The sequence below is a fragment of the Phaseolus vulgaris genome, chromosome 4 (assembly GCF_051622355.1).
Source record: "Phaseolus vulgaris cultivar YP4 chromosome 4, ASM5162235v1, whole genome shotgun sequence".
In the NCBI taxonomy this organism is placed as follows: Eukaryota; Viridiplantae; Streptophyta; class Magnoliopsida; order Fabales; family Fabaceae; genus Phaseolus; species Phaseolus vulgaris.
The window spans coordinates 4,079,570-4,100,188 of NC_143501.1; the positions used below are offsets into that span (position 1 = coordinate 4,079,570).

General features: G+C 28.9%; 2 protein-coding genes across 2 annotated transcripts; both read right to left on the bottom strand.

Moving 5' to 3' along the window:
* Positions 1–1,923: 1,923 nt before the first annotated feature.
* Positions 1,924–5,157, bottom strand: LOC137836597 (GDSL esterase/lipase At3g27950). The gene is given in 6 exon segments (XM_090301526.1): positions 1,924–2,186; positions 2,850–3,120; positions 3,265–3,495; positions 4,068–4,072; positions 4,140–4,340; positions 4,896–5,157. Coding segments are annotated over 6 exon segments (1,224 nt in total). The 3' UTR covers positions 1,924–1,932.
* A 2,400-nt stretch (positions 5,158–7,557) lies between these two features.
* LOC137836835 (Major facilitator superfamily protein) lies at positions 7,558–19,695 on the bottom strand. Its single transcript, XM_068645593.2, has 5 exons — positions 19,488–19,695; positions 11,639–12,266; positions 10,934–11,151; positions 8,881–9,398; positions 7,558–8,498 (listed from the first exon to the last, which is right to left on the bottom strand). Exons 2-5 carry the CDS (start codon positions 11,691–11,693, stop codon positions 7,664–7,666), a joined length of 1,626 nt encoding a protein of 541 aa, XP_068501694.2. The 5' UTR covers positions 11,694–12,266; positions 19,488–19,695; the 3' UTR covers positions 7,558–7,663.
* Positions 19,696–20,619: the final 924 nt, after the last annotated feature.

Here is a 20,619-nt window from a genome sequence, read left to right on the forward strand (position 1 = left end):
TGGTACAAAAGTTTTTAGTTTTAAGGTTGTGTACAAGGTTGCATTCACAAATTTTAAGAATCATAAATAATTAAAAAATGAACTTTGGTTTGATTTGAATATTCATGCATGCATAAATATATTGTTGGGTTGATTTGATGTATTTTTATGATTTAGATTGATTGATTTTTTTTTGAAATAGTTGTTTTGGATGAAACATTATATCTACAAAAAAATATCATTATTAAATATTTTAACATAAGATTAAGTTTAATGAATGAAATTTTAGACTGCTAACAAACATATCTAAATAAAAACTAGTCTACCAAACACTTTATAAAGTTAAATAGACCATTTTTTTCATGTTTCCTAAATAATTTAATACAATGAATTAAGTTTTATGTATTGATTTGTTTAATATAGGTGAAATTTATAAATAAAAGCAAATTAAAAAGAATGGCAAATATTTTCACTGTTAATTATAAGTGCTTTATTTTATTAGGTAAAATAAACTAAAGAGATTTTTTTTTTAATTTAGAAGAAAATAATAGAAATAAATTATTTTTGTCATCTATAAACGATGTAAAGTATTTAAAATATTTGTGAATATTATAGTATACCTGTGAATATTTACAATATTCTAGGAATATTTTCACTCACCAATAGTTTTAGACAAATATCCAGTGTTTCAGAGTTAAAGTTATTAAGGAAATTTGTTTATTCCAGTAGCTGATGATTTCTTCTTACATCCAGTATTTTAAAATTATTGAAATTATCTACTTTGAAATCCAGAATATAAATTTTTATTTTGAAATTTTTTATTTTACAATCCAAAATATAAATTTATATTTTAAATTATATAATTCTAATATAAATTTTGTATTTTGAAATGTAAAATATAAAATAAAAAAATTGTATTTTAGAAAATATGCAATTTAGAATATAAATTTTTTATTTTAAATTATATAATTCAAAATATATAGATTATATTTGTATTTTAGATTATAAATTTCAAAAATATAAAAAAATAGGCTTTTGAATTTTATGATCCAAAATGTTGTCTTATTATACATTTAAAATTTAAAAAAACATTCAATAAAATTTTAAGAATAATTTGAGTTTTTTTTTAAAATATGGGAGTGTAGGAAGAAATCTCCGTTACTATTGTGACCCAACCTAGTCCAAAAATTGATGGGCTCAAATAAAAAAATGGACTTGCTTGACAAAAAAAACTAACATTTTTAACCAAGCATTTAATATGTATCAAAGTTATAGTTAAAAAAAATTGTTATGTATTGACTATGGGTTTTCATTATCGTATACTTACAATCTGTAATGTACGTATATAATACAGGTGATAAATTTTTCAATTTTTTTTTTACAATAACTGCGTAATATTTTAACAATATATAACTATTAAATTCAACATAAAATTAGAAATGAATCGATAATCTTTCATCTCAAAAGTAGTGCAATCACCTCAATTTAATACTTCTTAAAAGGTTTTAATGTGTGAGAACTAAACAAAATTCAGAAGAGTTGAAAAATGAAAAATGTTAATTTCAAAATTACATAATTAAAGATACTAGTTACACTTTTTTTTTTTAAAAAAAATCAATTTTCTTATATAGATCTATATTTTAGTAAATTATTTTATTTTATTTTATTTTTTTTAAGTAAGAAACGAATAAATTAAATTTGGTTATTTTATGAATACCTCAACTTTTATATAAAGTCAACCATAATCAATCTTAAAAATCCGAGTGACCATAACACCTAAAACTGAAAATCATAAATGATAAACATAAACAATACACAAATCAACATAAATTCCTACCTTTTTTTAATAAATCTCTTGTATACCAAAAGTTAAGACACTAATCCAAATATTTTTAACCGTAGAACAATTCAATGTTAGATTATCAACTAATCAAAACTCTTCCAAATCATTGTTTAGTTCTGTTTTTGAGCTTTAGAAGCAAGCATCCCTATAGAAAGTGGTGGATGAGAGAAAGAAGCATTCAAAATGAGAGTGGAAAGCCATCGATTTGCTGCTTGAGAGTAGTGCACACCATCCCAACTAATGTACTTTGATGGATGCTTACATTTGTAGTATTCTTCTCTTCCATTTTTCATCTTCTTTTTTCAACAGTCAACATGGATTCCACTGCTTGTTCCACAGCAGAACTTCTTTGGATTAACAAAACCTGCCTCATACAACCACACAATTCAAAGCTACAAGGTTAATACACACTCTTTGCTACACATTATTTACTACAAAAACTTTACTCATTTCAAACTTAGTCTTTTTTTATCAAAAATAATGTTGGAGATCTCACATCAACTAAAGATTAGAGTCTTTCATAGTACATAAGTGGGTGCAAACTAAGTCACCCGCTATCGGACCACCCATATCATATATCTCCACGCACGAGTTGGTAGCATCGACGTGATGGGTGTGTGTTGGAGATCCCACATCGACTAGAGATTATAGTCTTTCATAGTATATAAGTGGGTGCAAACCTCACCTCATTGAGTCGGTTTTATGAGATTGAGTTAGACTTAAAACTCACTTCTTAACAAATAATGAATAAATAAATATGAAACCATTCATAGATGAACCAACCCTTATGGAACTTATAAAAAACAGTTTGTTAACAAAAATCAACTAAAAAACTTTAAAGCCTACTAAACTATACTCTAACAATAATCTCCATAACCATAAACCAAACAAGCTAAAATCAAAACTAAATTGAATTTAGGCAAACTAAATATCAAGACACCAATTTGAATAAGAAAAACAAGCAGATCAAATTTTAGAGGAAATCCAAAACCAAACATTTCAAACTAATTCTCACTGAAATCTTCACCTTGGTTCCTTGCATTTTTTATCAGTTCATATTTGGCTGAGTAGACATCAACATAGGTGAAGATGGCATTGGCTAACTTTGTCCTTAGCTCAAACACAGTGTCCTTAAGTTGCTTGTTAAACTCCTGAGCAATCTCATTCTCATTTTTTCTACATCCAGCAGAATCCAACTCTTCAGGTCTGAGCTTGTTCATCAAGTTCATTCGTGGCAAACACCCAATTGGGCCTGTGTTATGTATCCAGAAGTACCTGGCACCTTCATTGAAAAGTTGCTGAAGCAAAACCAGCACAAGAGTTGGATCAAATTGTGTATTTTGTTTCAGCAAAAAGAGAAGCTAGAATTGTTAAGTTAGGTGTGACAATGTTGAATCAAGAATCTTCATTCAGGCAATGAATTTTGTGCAATAACACATTACCTGCAATCCAAGAGAGAATTGGCTCAGTATATCTGGGATTGCTGATCTGATTGAATTTATATCTGAGCTCATGAAACCAAAGCTTAGATCATTCTGACCAATATCTATGGTGTATAGGGCATTGGAGAAGTTCATGGACTTGGGTAACCTACTTTTGAAAGGTGCATCTACTCCTATTATACAAAATACATCATATACATGCACCAATATGATTAAAAAATGGATGGTTTTCTTCTTACAAAATCAAAAACTAAAATCAATGTGGACTAACTTAGATACACTTTTTAGATTTGTATAAAGAGAGGAAGGATTACTAACTGCACCTCCCTAGTTTCTTCCAACACTCCTACTTCTTAAAATACCAAAATTACACTTTATTTTATTAGTGTATTTTTTTTATTATAAAAATACTTTTCAGATTCTATAATCTCCAACTCATTTCTTTAAAGAAATACATTCTATATTGTAGAATCTGTAATATTTTTTTCTAAATTACATTTCAGATTATAGAATTTGAAATATGTTTCTTAAAAAAATACATCAAGAATTTTAGAATTAAAAAGTATTCCTAAATCTGAAAATACCTTTCAAATTTTATAATCCGTTATGTATTTTTTTTTAAATAATTACATTTCGATTATAGAATTTGAAAGATATTTTCATACATATCTTTTGGATTCTATAATCTAAATTATGTTTCTTAAAAAAATTAATTGTATAATCCAAAATCTATTTCCAATCTAGAAATATCTTCCGGATTCAGACAAAAATATATTTTCTAAGAGTTAAATGAACTTTTTTGCCTGACCTAAGGGATGTCAGAAGAAATTATGGAGTTGCAAAAAGAAAAGTCCAATAGAGGGAGGATTACTAACTGGTGTGAGAGGTTTGATTGTAGAGGGCCATTGTCCTGGACTTGAACTGCATGAATTGAGAAATTTGAAGCCCAAAAGTAATTGAGCTAAAGCCCGTCTGTTTTATGGATGAACCACCCGCTGCAAAGTTTGCACCATAACTGAAATTTGACCCAATGGAGTCCAAATATGCACTCAAGTATGGCATCTTCAACTCTTCACCTAAATATGCACACATTATAAAAGAACATGAATGAAGAGATAAATGGAGAAACCAACCTTTCTTATCAAATTAATCATCACCAGAAAATTTGTGAAACTATGACACACCATGAATCTAATTAGAATGCCAAAACCTAAAAATATTTTGAAGTTTTTATTTCGATATCGTCAATATAGTTTCACATCGCTCAAGAGTCGAAACCAATGACAATTTATATACAGTTTTCTCCTCTAATCTATTGAAGTGTCTTTTAAAAACAAAATCGTGACAGAACACCGACCTCCAAAACATACAATACTTCGAATGCGATAATTTACTATAACGATCGATACTATCTTACTAAATTTACGTCACAACAGTTTCCAAACTGTTTTATACCTATTCATTATATAGAGAAGATCATCAAAATTTTGTGATTTGCTGTCGATCTTATTCCAATTCAATAAAAATTCTCAATATTATATCTTGAAGAGGACTCGATTTTCCACGCTCATTTTTAACTGATAAATATTGTTTTGGAAAAAGATAAAACAGAAAATTTGGTTTGTGCTTACAGATGAAATCAATGATGAGTCGGCCATCACAGTTTCTTGTGGGGAGTTTTTGTGGAAAGTTTTCACCATTGGGAGGAAAAACCAATGCAAATGCTGCAGAAAATGTTCCTGTGTCTGAATTTGAGTCCCCAAAGTTGTAAATTGCTGAGTATTCTTTCCCTCTGTACACAACATCATCACTGTCATCATCTTCTCCCTTTGTTGCTATAATCAATAAACCTACCAAACCAAAAACAAAACATCTCACTCTCTTCAAACCCATGCTTCATCAGACACCAAAAACCACTCAAACAAGTTATTCAATGTTCACATATAAACCGTTCCTTTTTAACTCTCACGTTTCAAAAATTATAAAATATTTGTTACTTTCATCAAATGCATGTTACATTTGTAGATTCTTCATTTCTTTTAGGCTTAAGTGATTAGTTTCTAAGTAACTAACTCACACATTTCATTACCTTTAATGAAGCAAGTTTTAAAATTTTGTGTAATATTAAGTGTTTAAATTTTGTTTATCTTTGTATAAATGTATTTTGCTGTCAACTAAATAGTGTAATTGTTAATTCTATCTTTTAGCTAAAATCTAAAGTAATTAATAATTTATAATTTTTATAAATAATAAAAATTATTTTAGATACTAATAATTTTTTTTATCTAAAAGGTTGGAATACTCCAGTCCCATTAATTTCATTAATTCATTGCTGATAAAAAAAAATTAATATAATTTTTTATCAACAATAAAGATTTAATAAATAGTGGTTCAACAAATCCTAAACCTTAAACCCTATGAAACCCTAAAATCCTAAATTAATTTTATTTTAATTAATACAGTAATTTTTAAAATTAGTTTTTATTTATGATTTTTTAAAAGAAATATTTATTTATTTGTGAAATAGAGAAAGTATGAATATTTTTCTATTAAAGATAAACACAAAATATGCATTTACTTTAATATTTAATATTAAGAGAGTAATAAGAAAAGTGATAGAATCCAAAATTTAAAGGCTTTAAATAATTAATTGTGGAAGCTTTGAAGGAATCCACAACAAAAGAACATGGTCAAACATCCTTGATCAGAGGACATGTGTACTTAAGGAACCTTCCTTTGAATGAATAGTTTATATTATATGCAAATCTTTAGGAACATTGACCAATAAAGAGAATCCTAACTTTGGCCATTATGGACATTGGACAATCCACATTAGGACATTGTGGGGTACATGTCCTCCCACCCACTTACCATTTTTATAATAATAATAATAATATATTATTATTATTATTATTATTATTTTACTTTCAAAACATATCCACACACTATAGTTGTTTCAATCTTGCATGAAATCTAATACAGTAATGGAGAGGTTTGGTAGAGTTTACATGGATCTTAAATTTTAACTTCACATAGTTATTGTACTTAAAAAATCTATGGTAATTTGTAATTTGTTGATAGTAATAATTGGAGACTCTTCTAAAGTAAGAAAAAAAAATACACTAAAATAGGTTTTTTTTTTCATATAAAATCTTTTATGACATATTTTTTTAAAAAATATAATTAAAATATCAATATATTTTTTATTTTTGTTATTAAAGGTGTCATGATATCAATTATGTAATTGTAGTTATGAATGAGTTAACTCTCACAAAATTAAAAAATAAGTGTCAGTAAAAAATTGGCAATTGAATGAATCAGTTAGGTTTCCTCTCTTTTAAAACTTTAATTGTTTTTACTTTTTTATGTTTCAAAGCTTTGTTTTAGAATTTCATTTTTTTAATTATATTATTTTATGTAGTTAAGTAATTGAGAGACTGTATTTTTTTTTTTACTTTGTTAAGAAACTTTTAGTTTAATACTAATGTTATTTTCTAGTGAAAGAATTACCGAAGATTATTCAATAAGAATATAAATGAAGTAGTTGTAAATGGTCTAGAAAATTATGAATAAGAAATATGAATAATGTAGTCCAAATTTGTAAAAAATGAAACATTTTTTTAATTTATGTGAAAAACTTTAAATGATGAAAAAGATAAAATGGTGAAAGTATTATGAAGTGCAAAACTTTTGATAAGTTGATCCACATCTAATGATGAAGTTGTTGCATTTACTATGTCAATAATTATTGATGCGACAAACCATCATAGTTATCAATGACTTCACTTGAGTTTGTCAAAATAAGAACATGCATGTAAATATCATAATTTGGCATTGCATCAAGTTATAATACACATCCATGGTTTATGTTCATGGTCAATAGTTTTTGTACTATTTATCTTGGGTGTTGGACTTCTTGATCATGTAGAACATGATCAATCCAGGTAATTAGGAAGTAAAACCAGATTACACATTAAAATTATAATTAGACGAATATTGGAATTTCGTTAATCCTTTTGCATAAAAAAAATCAAGGTAAAAGGTAATTACTATTTTAGTTTTGAACTTGTAATCCGAATATAATTGTATCTGACTTGAGCGTCAAAGTGTATTAGCAGATATCTTAACCATACGAGAGGACGACAAACCGAAACAAAGGACTGAGTGACCTGAAAATCGAAGAGTTTGATTGGGGATTTTGTAAGGAGAGTTTCTACTTTTCACATTCAAAACTTCAAAAGTTCAGCAAATTTTTTTTATCTTTTTCACTCTTGGTAACAGAAAACACACAGGGATCATAACATTACTGTTATTCAATATGAGGTGAAGTAGTTCAACAAACTATAGCTGAAAAGGAAGATAAGACCTGAAAAGTAAAGAGGAAGGAAAAAAGACCCCCTCAATATTCACTATCTGAATCACTCTTCCTATGGTAATATTTACACAAGAGTAGATACAATAGAAGACTCACTGCACTTAACCATGCTAGAAGCCAATAGTAACTGTCCAAGCGTGCTTCAACCATGTCATCACAGAACCAGCTTGGTATTCCCTTTGAACTTGTATACACTTCTACTGTTGTAATCAACAGTGCACTCACAAAGCTTCCAACCCCAAAAACACTGGTGTACAAGGCAATTCCCATTGTTCTCATTGTCCTGGGAACTTCACCATAAAAGAACTCTTGCATGCCAACAACAGTGAAAATGTCTGAGATGCCAAGAAGAATGTACTGTGGTAGCAGCCAGAAAATGCTTAGAGGCACTGTCTCTGAATGTAATCCTGCACTTCTCATTTGCCTTCCAATCTCAAGCCTTTTCGTCTCAACTACAGCTGCAATAATCATGGCTATGATTGAGAGAACCATTCCAATTCCCATCCTTTGCAACACACTTATACCCTTGTCCTGCCTAGTAATCACCTGAGTCATTGGTATGAATATTTTGTCGTACAATGGCATCAGTAATATTATGGACAATGTTATAGCACTTTGGAGTGTGGCTGGTGGGATCTTGAAATCTGCACCAATGTTCCTCTTCATTGTCATGCCTTGTTTTGTGAAAAATGTTGCAGGCTGCTGGAAAATCACTGCAAACATGAGCAGCATTGTCCATATGGGCAAAAGCCTCACCATAACCTTGGCATTTTTGAGCAAATACATGCCACTTTGAGGACCATTATTCAAATCCTTAAGGCTTTCCAAGTTTTCAGGACAAAGGGGTTTCTCTTGAAGCCTAACACAAGAAAAATAAGTATTCATGTGTAAGCACATTGAGTATGCCACAGTAGTAAATGTAAAGCTTGATTGTACTTCTGCTACTCCTATTATTAATGAAATTCAATTTTTGTCCTTTAGTTCTGCAATTTTAATTCATCAATTAATGTCTAATATTTAGTATAAATGTGCATTGCCACGTCTACATTTCTATAAAATATTGGATCAACCAAAATTGTACCATTAAAAAAGTTAAAGGATGAACCAAAATAGTACCACTAAAACAGTAGATGACCAAATTTGCATCATGAAATAGGTAGATCAAATTGAATTTCAGTGATAACAAGGAACTAACAGTGCAATTAAGTCTAAATGTGACTTTCTGTGAAAGTGGAACTTACTCTAGCTCCACCACTTCAGACTTGTCATTTGGTAGGGTAATTCCACAATGGAAACATCTCAATGCAGAAGCTTTTATGGTTTGAAAAATGCTCATGAGGGGCTTCTTAGCTTGAAGGACGACATCATGATGTTTATATAGATATATAGGGCTTCCACCAGAGAAAATCAAAATGGACATAATCATTGAAATAGCAGGGATGGCAAATCCTAGCACCCATCCAAAGGTGTCTTGGATGTAGGACATGATTGTAACACCCAAAAGGCTTCCAGTGCAAATACCAAAATACCACCACTGGAAGAATAGAGTCTTTTTGTTGTAACTTTTATCATCTTTGCTACAAGGCAATTCTTCCTCATCACCAAGTTGATCTGCTCCAAAGGCTTGCAGAGATGGGTTATATCCACCTTGGCCTAATGAAATTAAGTAGAGAGACAGAGAGAGAAATGAAGAAGACATTGTCCTGTTTCTGTGATGCCATGACCTTGCTAATGCTGTTGTTGTCAATGCTAAAAGTCCCTAAGAAGACAACACAAACCAAAATATAATTAACATAAAGAAGCAAACATTGAAAATTCAAATTTACTAGCAGAAGCATCCACAAAATGCTTCCTATTTCACTATACATGTATATAATAATATAACAAAACCAAACAACACACTAATAATATGAAAAATTGTCAAGCCCTTCAAAATTCACTGTTTACTCTGGTCTTACTTATGCTTTCTGATGAATAAATTACCCTACTGATATGAATTCAAGACATCAAATCAATTCTCCATGGCACTATAATTGGTAAATAACTTTTAAGTTATTTTACCGAGGATTTTTTTCAATAATGATCTCCTTTTAGCTAGTGGTGCTAAAATTCTTAATTTAATAACTTAAAAAAGGAGTAGTGGTATGCTTTTCTCTAAAGCTAAAGTAAGACAAAAATCAGTTATAATAATATAATTATCGTTGCCTTGTGTTAATTGTGTAGTGGAAATTTGGTGACAACTTCACTTAGTTACTTCCATGAAGTTGCATGTCATTGATTCCTATTAGAACAGAAATGAAGGTAGTCCAAAAATGAATAATTATTTTAATTATGGAGATGTCCTCATAAGTCAATAGAGGACATAAAAATGATAACCTTCTAAATAAGAACATACTGTATCAACTTTGAGTTACTACAGTGAAGGTAACATGAATATTATATTTATTTCCCAACAGTGGATGCACACAAAACAAGATTCTGCACGTATACCATTGTTTTGAATTACTATAAATGGACATTTATCAACCACATGTGGCTAAACATATCAAATTCAGTACTTAAGATTGTATGCTGTAGCTTGCAGAGATATACAATTTTGTTCAAGCTAAGGCTTGGAATTTTCCATCAGACATTTTTAGTGTTTGATAATTTATGTCAGGTGTGAATTTTGTTCTACATCAGTTTTCTTTTTTAATCAAAGTTTGAAAAGATATTTTGGTGGGGTGTAGAGAATCAGATTTCAAAGGTAGCAAAAGGTGTGGCACTAAGGTTCACATAGGGTGAAATGTTTATTACTTGAGAAGGGTCCAAAACACTGATAACTTTTCTCAGGCTAATGAACTCTCTAATTGGTCCACAAAACACTGAAGTCATTAGTCTCAAATATCCTTGTGTGACAAGAGTGCTAGTGACTCAGAATCCAATTTACATACTCAATGGATATCCAAATCACATGTTACACAAAGTAGGTCCTCTAAATTACCAGCCACATACATGTTTCATATTTAAATTCCGAAGTGGCCAATAAAGTTAGGAGGCAAAAGAATAAAAAACTAAGGACAAAATAATATGCACACTGTTCTCTACTCAGAATTAAAATTGCACCTCAGTGACTTGTGTTGTTCTTTAATTCAAAACCTTTATTATGCAAACTTTTAAAGTGAAAGTTTAACTGTAATTATAAAACAAACATAAAAGCACCTAGATAATTGCATTTAAGGTTTGTCCTCCTACTAATTTAACAAATGCATAAAAATGTGAAAGGGTGAAGCAAATTTGTGGAGGGTGACTCACCACAAAGTACAGGAAAGATGAGACCATTATGGTGGAATATTTGTGCCAATATGCGTCTGCAATGGGTGCCACCAGCAATGGCATTATGGAAGTAAAGCCTACCCAACTGTTAACCATCTTTGCTGCAGATGAGTTGCTCAAGTTCACAACATCAGTTAGATATGTCACAAGATTGGATGCCACCCCCTTGAATGCAAACCTCTCTATTCCTGCAATGGCTGTCAAAGTGCACCAACAAACATGTCAAAGTTAAATTTTAATCCCAAACAAAAATGGTCTGATAGAAGGTCAGAAAGGGCAAGAACACAAGAGTTATAATATTTGCTGGATTCTTGACTCTGTCTTCTTTCTGATATTTTATAAGATGCTAGAACACAACTCCTTTCCTATGCTTCTAAGTTTTCAAGGGACGTTTTCCCTTTTCACATACCCTTTTATGGGAGAATATAGTATCCCAAGACAAGAATCACAAACCAATCCCTTTAAGTATTAAGGTCCATCTCAGGAAGTTATTCTCAAAAGATGGTAAATAAGACACATTTATTTAGAACAAGAGACAAAGTCATTAGTGGAATTAGGATACTCCCCTCTTCTCATCCAAGCATGATTCTCAACAGCAACTACCATACTTAATCATCTTAAGCAAATTCAAGTGCAATAAGATGGTTGAAAACACCAAAGCAGACACACAAAAAAAGTGCTTACCTATGAGAAGAATGCATGACCTACTGAGCCTCTGCTGTCTCTGTGCACCCGCCATGAGAAAGAGATACACCAAATAATGCACCAACCAACCAAACCTGCTCTCTGAACTTCACCAAAAGAGCCTAAGAGAGCAACAAGAGCACCACAAACCAAAGTGCGTTGTGCTTCCTCATGATCATGTTTTGGCACTCAGTCACAAATCACTGTGCACTCAGCTCAAACCCCCACCACCACACAGCTTTAAACTCCTTTGGAGATTGTATCACACATATTTATACATATATATATAGCAGATGGAGATGGATCATTGTTGTCTTTAGCTCCTTGTAATGGGACACTAGGCTTTTCACTTTGCAGCTACACCTAGCATGCCACACCAAAACGCATGCCACATCAAAACGTTACTTCTTTGTTGATTTGTTCCATGTAGCTGGTTTTTTTAACCGTCATGTACACAGCAGATAAGAAAAAGTTAAAGTTTTTTCAGTTTTGAGAATATGGCGTTATGATTGCTTTAAAGGGTTTGAACCAATCGTGCTTATAATCAGGTGGATTCTTCCAAACACACACTCTTCTCTTCTCTGACACGTGACTGCTGCATGCTTCAACACGTCCAAACCCACTCTTCCTAATCCACGTAACCAAACAATGAAATAGTGTGAAATATTTTATGTTATAACATGTAACAACCTATGATGGTGTCTATTCCACGTGGGAAATGACTTAGAATTAACCATAGTAATCTCTTTGGAATCTATTTTTGTCATCTTCCACAGAATAGTATACTTTTATTTTTCAAGTATTCTAACTACTAATGCAGAATTGTTCAGAATGAGTTTTCGATTTTGATGGCCAAATAAATCTTATATATATGTAGGCATGGAAACAATGAAGAGATGATGGATAATAGATTTAACTTATTTGCTAAATATATAAGACAGCATTTGCTTAGAAAGAATTTTCATATTCATTTTCATTTTGATCTGATTTAGCTTTTATGAGGAATGTAAATTTAAAAGGATTTGTGAAATGCAAAATTTTAGTTAAATATGTTCTTAACAAAACATATTTTTCAAATCGGGTAAAACATACGTGAAAGAACATTTTATTCTTCTTTAGTTTTTATCCTGAATCCAATCAATGTTTGGCCTACCTTTTTTTCTTTATATTTGCTACAATTACATCACTTGAACAAGTATACATATTCAAGGAATGTTAGAGAAATGGCAATGCATGAAAGCATATATTATATTCCGTGTAAACATGCATGTCTCAATCATCACAATCTTATATTAAACAAAAAGAAAGAAAGATTCCTAAATGGTGTGCCTACTTTTTGTGGTATCTAAATTTTCACACTGGATGTCTAATATCGACTAAAAATAAGAACATCTCATAGTATAAATGGATACAAATTGATCTCGTAAAATTGAGTTAGACTTATGATGCATTTCTTAATATGGTATCAGAATTGATCTTGAAGAGAGTTTGTTAGTATTATAAGATGAATCGTTATTGAATCAGAATTTGAATTAAACTTAAAATTCACTTATTAATATTTTTTTTATTTTAATTTTTTTTTTTTTTGAAGTAAATTGCATTCCAAATTATGGTAAGTATCAATTGTGGTTTTTCATTGATTGAATGAATTGTCATTAAACTCATAATTATTGCATTACATTAATTTCTAAAATTTTGAAATACCAGCCAATTCAATTCTATTAAAATTAGAAACAGCACTTCACTTACTAAAATTATTAAATGATGATCATTTTGCTTATTAAAACAAGAACAGAAAACAAAGACTTACTATGATATATAATTTTTTTATAATTTAAGAAAATAAATTCATTTATTCAGATAATACTCATAAATATAAATACTAAGTTTATTTATTATTCATACCAGACCCTAATAAAAATAATCCAACCAATCTTCATTTAATATGTCATTAATACTTTTATCTAATTAATATATATATATATATATATAATGTTATATATAAAAAGTGATTGAATCAGAAAGTTCTAAATTATGTAATAATTACCCTTTATCAAGTAAAAAAATGTTAAGATATCCACACACAATATTCATGAGGGACCAAACAGTACAGGCACCATGATCATATAAGGGGTATTTTCTTATTCCAATATTGCTAGGAAATATTTGACGTAAACATACATTATATTGTTGTGTCTCTTTTTATATTTATCAGTTTCTTAAATTATTAAAGCATTCTTGATTTATTTATTTATTATTTTATTTTTAAAACTTATAATTAAATTTTATTATTATTATTTAAGATCTGTGCAAGAAAAGATATTTTTTAATATTAAATTATTTATAATATCATATTTTTTGTTTGTATTTATATTTGTTTAAAAAAAGTAGGTTAGTGAGAAGTATATCCAAAAGATTTATACATTTAAATAACTAGGCTTTGAAACAGACAGAAGATATAACATGGTCATGCATTCTATCTCTCTTCGTGTCTTTAACGTTGGTGCTTTAGTGAGATGGACACCACTTTGTTTAATTATGATACGAAACTGTAGTGGGGATTGGGCACACACTGTGTGTTTATACCTTCCACCTTCACATGATGCAAGCAAAATGTTTGGTCCAACCAAACTTTGCAAATTAATTCAGTTTTTGAAAAAAAAAACCATAAATCTAAGAGTTAAAGTTTTCATAACTATATTATAAGATATAATTAGTAGTTAAAACTTTTTAAAATTTTAAAATTAGAGAATAACTGTTAAAGATCCCCATAGAGATAAAAAAAATCATAATATATAATTGGATGATAATCTTACTTTATAAACAAATTTTACAAGGTTGAATTATGTTTAAAATTCACTTCTTAATATCAGAGTCATTTTATGTAGGTTGACCTTGACCACTTTCTGTATAAAGGTTTAGACACTCCTGAAGTGTCTCATTTTATTTTATTTATTCTTTACAGATCAAAAAAATATTAGAGGCTTTTAGAGTGTACCCTAGTAAAAGTTTTTTGGACTTATCATGTCACTTTATCGAATCATCCATATAGTCTCACACACAAGTTAGCAGGTTTCGGTCATTTAAAATCTATCCTAGTAAGAGTTTGTTGGGTTTATTAGATCACCGGTTATTGGGTCACTATAAGATCATCCATAATATATAGTGCGTAGGTTTCGGTGTGAAGAAGTATGTTGGGGATTCTACATCGACTAGAGATAATAACTTTTTTATAATATATAAATAGGTGAGAACGTCAATTTAAATAATTTTATAAGGTTGGATTAGTATTAAAGTTTATTTTTTAATAATAATTATTAAAAATTTAAATTTTGTTCTCTCCTTTTTTTTCCTTTTCAAAAATCAATTCTATCAGACTCATACGAAATGAATTTCCATTAAAGGTAAAGTAAGGTTTCTTTTAGTACATCATTGTCTTCACAAGTTGAAAGATTATTGATTGATTTCTACATAACCTTCAAGTCGTTATCCATCTTGTTATGCCAAATTCACCATACTTCAATGAATATATGGACTATAGAAACACACTTTGGGAACTCAGAATTTAGATTATTCTATAGTACTAAGAATATTTCTAACCAAAGTTTATTACTTCAAGGATTCTCAAACTTAAGAACTAATTCTTACAAAATCACAATTTTTCTTTAATTTCTTGTGAAACATATTAAAAAAAATTGTGGAGTATCTTAGTTGTGAAACTCGTGTGAGGATCATAAAGAATTGTTCTAAAGTGAAAAGAAAAACTAAAATTCTTAAAATTGATTTAACATAACTAAACTCGTCAAAAGAAGCTAAACAAAAAACATTAGATGCTCCTAGGGTATTTTAGTGCTATTTGGAGCTTTTATTAATTAAGTTCATTATTTTCCTTGCTAAATTCTATTGCATTAGGATTTTTCTTTAACACCCTAACTAAGTTTTTGCTTTTTTTAGACTTTTTAGATATTTTTTCAAGCTTCAATTTTTTAGAGTTAACCCTTAATCTAGAACTAGCCACATTTAATGCTTGCTATATATCCTTTTCATAGGACATGTTGTATAAAAATCAAAACTTATATTATTTCCATAAACTTAGGGTGTGGTAATCAACTCAGACAAATTGAGTTGGATAAGACAAAATTATAATAATTTCTAAAGCAAAAAAAAGAACAATATATATATATATATATATATGAAATTAATTATACTATTAATCAATTAGTTATTTTGTATAATTGTAGATAGTCTTTATCAAAGTTAATAAATTTATTTTACTCACATATAAGAGTGTATTTAGATATTATTTTTCATAGGAATGACAAGATGGGTTAGGTCAGTATGTTAAATACATTATAAAAAAATTATGAAATAAAAATTAAATTTAAAATTTAAATAATTTGTAGTTAAAATTTTAGTAGTTAATTATATATTAATTTAAAAACTATTTAATAATAATAGAACCTAATTTAAAAAAAAAATTAAAATAGTCTCTAATTTAGTCAATAAAGTAACTAAATATTTTTCATCTCTAAAAATAGTTTCTATCTATTGATTTTCTTACAGTGATAAGTCGAACCAAATGAGAATAACATGTTTAAAAAATTAATCCGTTACGTTGTCAATTTTATTTTTCATAAATATTTTTAAAAATGAAAAATAAATAAATAAAATTTCTGTTTCAACTAAAGTTAGATTAGACGTATATATAAATTAAAATAAAATTGATATGATAGAATTTTTACTCAAAATTTAGAAACCAAATTTTGTTTGACCATGGCACCATGTTTCTGCTACTGTTGTTTGAGCAGAAATTTCTTAGTTGACACCTAGGAAATAAACACTATGTTGCCATGAGTGCGCTTACCCATTTTTTTCCTTCACCAAACTGAAGGCAACAAGATAAAAAAATGCCATTTCTTTTTCTTGCCCAATCAATGATGAGTCTCATTCTTATGTCACTTTATATATCAAAGTTTTAATTTATTGATGAAATTGAGGTTGCAAATTGTGAATATTATACCAAACCATATGCTTCTGCAACTATAGAATTCAAACCACCACTCAGTTTCCCTTTGCTTGTAATGTTTCAGCATATTTTATAATTTTTTAAACACATCACGAGTATATCTTATGAATGTGCCAAGGAATGTTCCTTGAGATTGGTAATGGATAGGATTTATATGTATCAAAAGTACACAAGTTTGAATAGCTTACCTTATGTATATATTTTTTTTTATATAATGAATAAATATGAGTTATTTGAAGAATACTGTAGACCTATTATATATTTGTGTAACTAAAAAAAACAAGAGAATTCTAAAAAACATGTCATAATCATTGTTCTAACTAAAGGTTTGATTATGAGTGAATTACAAAACCTGCAGGTAAGTTTTTCGTATTTTGATTGGTGTCTTGAGTTTTTGATATGCATGAGATCTGTCAGAAAATGTTAGGTGATTTTTCTGATATGTGATGGGGTTTTATAAGGATTCTTTAATGTTATCGGTTTTACTCCTCTATTTTATGTGTTTTGATTTATGTAAAAAGTTAAGGATAAGATTTAGGCTGACTTTGTATAATCACTACAAGAAAATCATCAAATAGAAATCAATTTTTAGAAACCAAAATAATTAGTTGCAATAGTAACTAAATTAGAGATCATTTTAGAAACTAAAACAAAAATTGGTTTCTAAATTAGTTTCTATTATTTTCTATTATGGTTAAATAGTTTCTAAATTGGTATCTAATTAGCAACAAAGGTTTTATGTACCAATTATTTAGTTTCTAAATTTAGTCTCTAAAACCTTGGTTGCTAATTAGAGACCAATTTAGAAACTATTTAACATTAATAGAAAATAATAGAAACTAATTTAGAAACCAATTTTTGTTTTAGTTTCCAAAATGGTCTCTAATTTAGTTACTATTGCAACTAATTATTTTGGTCTCTAAAAATTGATTTCTATTTCATGATTTTCTTGTAGTGAATGGTTGAGATATCTCTAAAATAGCTCCATTATATTTATTCATTTTTTCCCAATCATTCTCCCAAAAGCCACCTTCACCAACATCAAGTAATTGGTAAAATGTAAGACTCGTTTTTTTGTTAGGTTTTTCAGACAAACTCAGCCAGACTTTTTGTACAGAGACACAGAATATGTAAACTATGTATGTGTCTTTTTTATTCTGAGTCAATGAAAAATTCTATAATATCTTTCATGGTCTTTCAATCACAAGAGAAAATGCAACACTAATTGACATATATTACGCAACTGCTCCATTACTTGTATTATTTTCCATAAAGCAAAAGGTGTTGGAAAAACAAAAGAAAAAGCTGCATATAGTCCAAACAAGTTTTCCAAGTATGTTGCATGCACAAACAAATGCTTTATTTCTCTGGTAGATCTAATCTAATCCCTAAGACCAGTGTTATCCACAGAGAAAAACATTCGGAAAAGGAAACACACATACTCTTGATGTCATTGGACATTGTCTGAAGTATTGAACAATGCAAACACTGTGTCGTGAATGAATGAAATTGCTTATGCAGCATGAAAGCCATTGACAGAGCCTTGTACCTCTGCACAAAGAGCAATGAGAGCAGTGCATTGCTTTCTTTTCTGACAAAGCAGACTAGGATGCATGCAACAAGCATGTAATGGAAAGGCTTTTGGGACAGAAAGTGATGCCCTCTTAGGATTTTTTATCAAATAATTGTGAAGGGTGTTATCAAGATATGTTCAAAAAGGTGGTGTTCTAGGCTACACCAACTTTAATTTCCACCAAAAGGGACAATCAATCAAGAGTTCTTTAATTTGGCAATGTGTTCCAAATTAGGGTATTTATGAAATAATCAAAAGGATCAGAATCTCTAGTTGATTCCACTTTGTGTGAGTGAAACCACCCTTCAAAACTAAAGTTACAATCATTTCATTGGTATAATAGACTTCCATTTAATCTGTTTTTATAATTCTTATGAATAGATATAGTCTATCTATGTATCGTTTATGTTAACATATCTAGGTTGATTCCATTTTGTCTAAGTGAAATCAGCATTTATTGGTATAATAGACTTCTATTTAGTCTGTTCTTAGAATTCTTTACGAACATATTGATGGGAAAAACACACGCAGAAGCAACACACAATCACGAATCAATTGTAGAGAAATAAACGATACAAGATTTAACGTGGTTAGGTCGCCAACTGCAACCTACATCCACACGGGCAACTTTTAGGTTTTCATTATGTCTTGTTGCACACCAATTACAAGTATAATGATCTCTTTAAATAGAGATTATAAAAGAGACACAATGATTAAGCCCACTCACTAAACATGGTGTCTAGTCAGCCTAACCTAATTGGTCCTGACTTCATACCCAACACATATATAGTCTATGTATTATTTTTGTTAATATATGAGTTTTGGTCTAGTTTTTCATATTTTTTTAATAATACATTTGTCTTGTGATGACAGATGATTATTGTTACTTAAGGTGTTAACCTAGTTGAAATGTCAAGTTGCATAATAATATCTAAAATGTAAACTTTTATAAAAATAGTTCACTTTTTAATATGAATGTAGATCTCCAACAACTAATTACATCACCACTGTCCTTTCATGAAAAACTAACGCAATTAACTTTCTACATGTCAAATTACTACACATATTGTCGTTTTTTCAATCCTTACAAAGATGGGTTTCATTTGGGGGAGTAAATATCTTACATGTGAAAACATTAACTCCAACAAGAAAACAAAAATGGTGAAACTATTACCTAATGTTGAGTGATTGAACACAGGTAATGAATGACATTGATGAGTGTTTGTTAAAAATGAAGAGATGATTGTTACCTCTAGAGTACTTGAAAGAATGTTCTTCTTTTTGAATCCCCAGAATTATGCTGAGAAATAAAAAAGATCCATGCAAATTCTCCTCTGGTTTCTGCACAAGCACAAACATTCATCATAGAAAATTTTATGATCTTCAACACAAGCTTCTTGGGAATCAATCCTAAAGCATGTCTATGGAATTCAGAGATCTGATTTAACTCTTCTAACTTCAATTTTCCTTTTTTGCTGCTTAATTAATGGTGTACCATACCAGAATACTTCCACAAAAATATAGAAAGAAAAAATAAAATAAAATAAAATAAAATAAAATGTGTTGGCTTATGTCCATAAAAGTTCAACGTGTGATGTGCATATTGCAGGCATTGTAATATTATATATGTAAATACTAGGGAATATTTAAAATGGTGTTACTTATTAATAATTAATTTTACAATTTTTAAGCTTTGGTGTAGCAGAGTAGCCAGGGATGTTATTGGCCCTAATTGACATTAGTTATTAATTCAACCAAAAGAGTTAATTTAATTAAAAAAAATTGTTGGAGTATTGATATATGGAAAGAGTGACAGTTTATTATAATAATGTGCTTTTTTATTTGAATTTGGCAGAAATTCTTAAATTTGTAATTGTTTCAGTAAATTTACAAGATAACATAATGGGGAATAATCACTAAATATTCCTAGTTGCTTGAGATGGTAACTAGTTCTATGCTTTAAAAAATATTTAAAATAGTTGTTTAATAATAACTAAATTATTAATTTTAAAAATAAAAAATAATTAATCATTATATCAATTATATTAATTATCTATAAATTATTAGTATTTAAAGTAATTTCTATTATTAATAGAAATTTATAAAATAATTTTAAAATTAATATCTAATAATTTAGAATTAATTTATATTTTTTATGAATAATAAAATTAATTTAGATATTAATAATTTTTTTAAAATTTGTTGTTATTTAGTGATATTTTTTAATATTTATTTCACTTTTTTATCATTTTTTAATTTTGAATTTACATTTGAAACTTTTAAATGAAATTTCACTTTTTATAGGGAAAGTAAAATTATTATTAGCTAAGAGATGTGCATGCACTCAAGTGTTTTATATGCTTTCATTTGTGCTCATTTAAA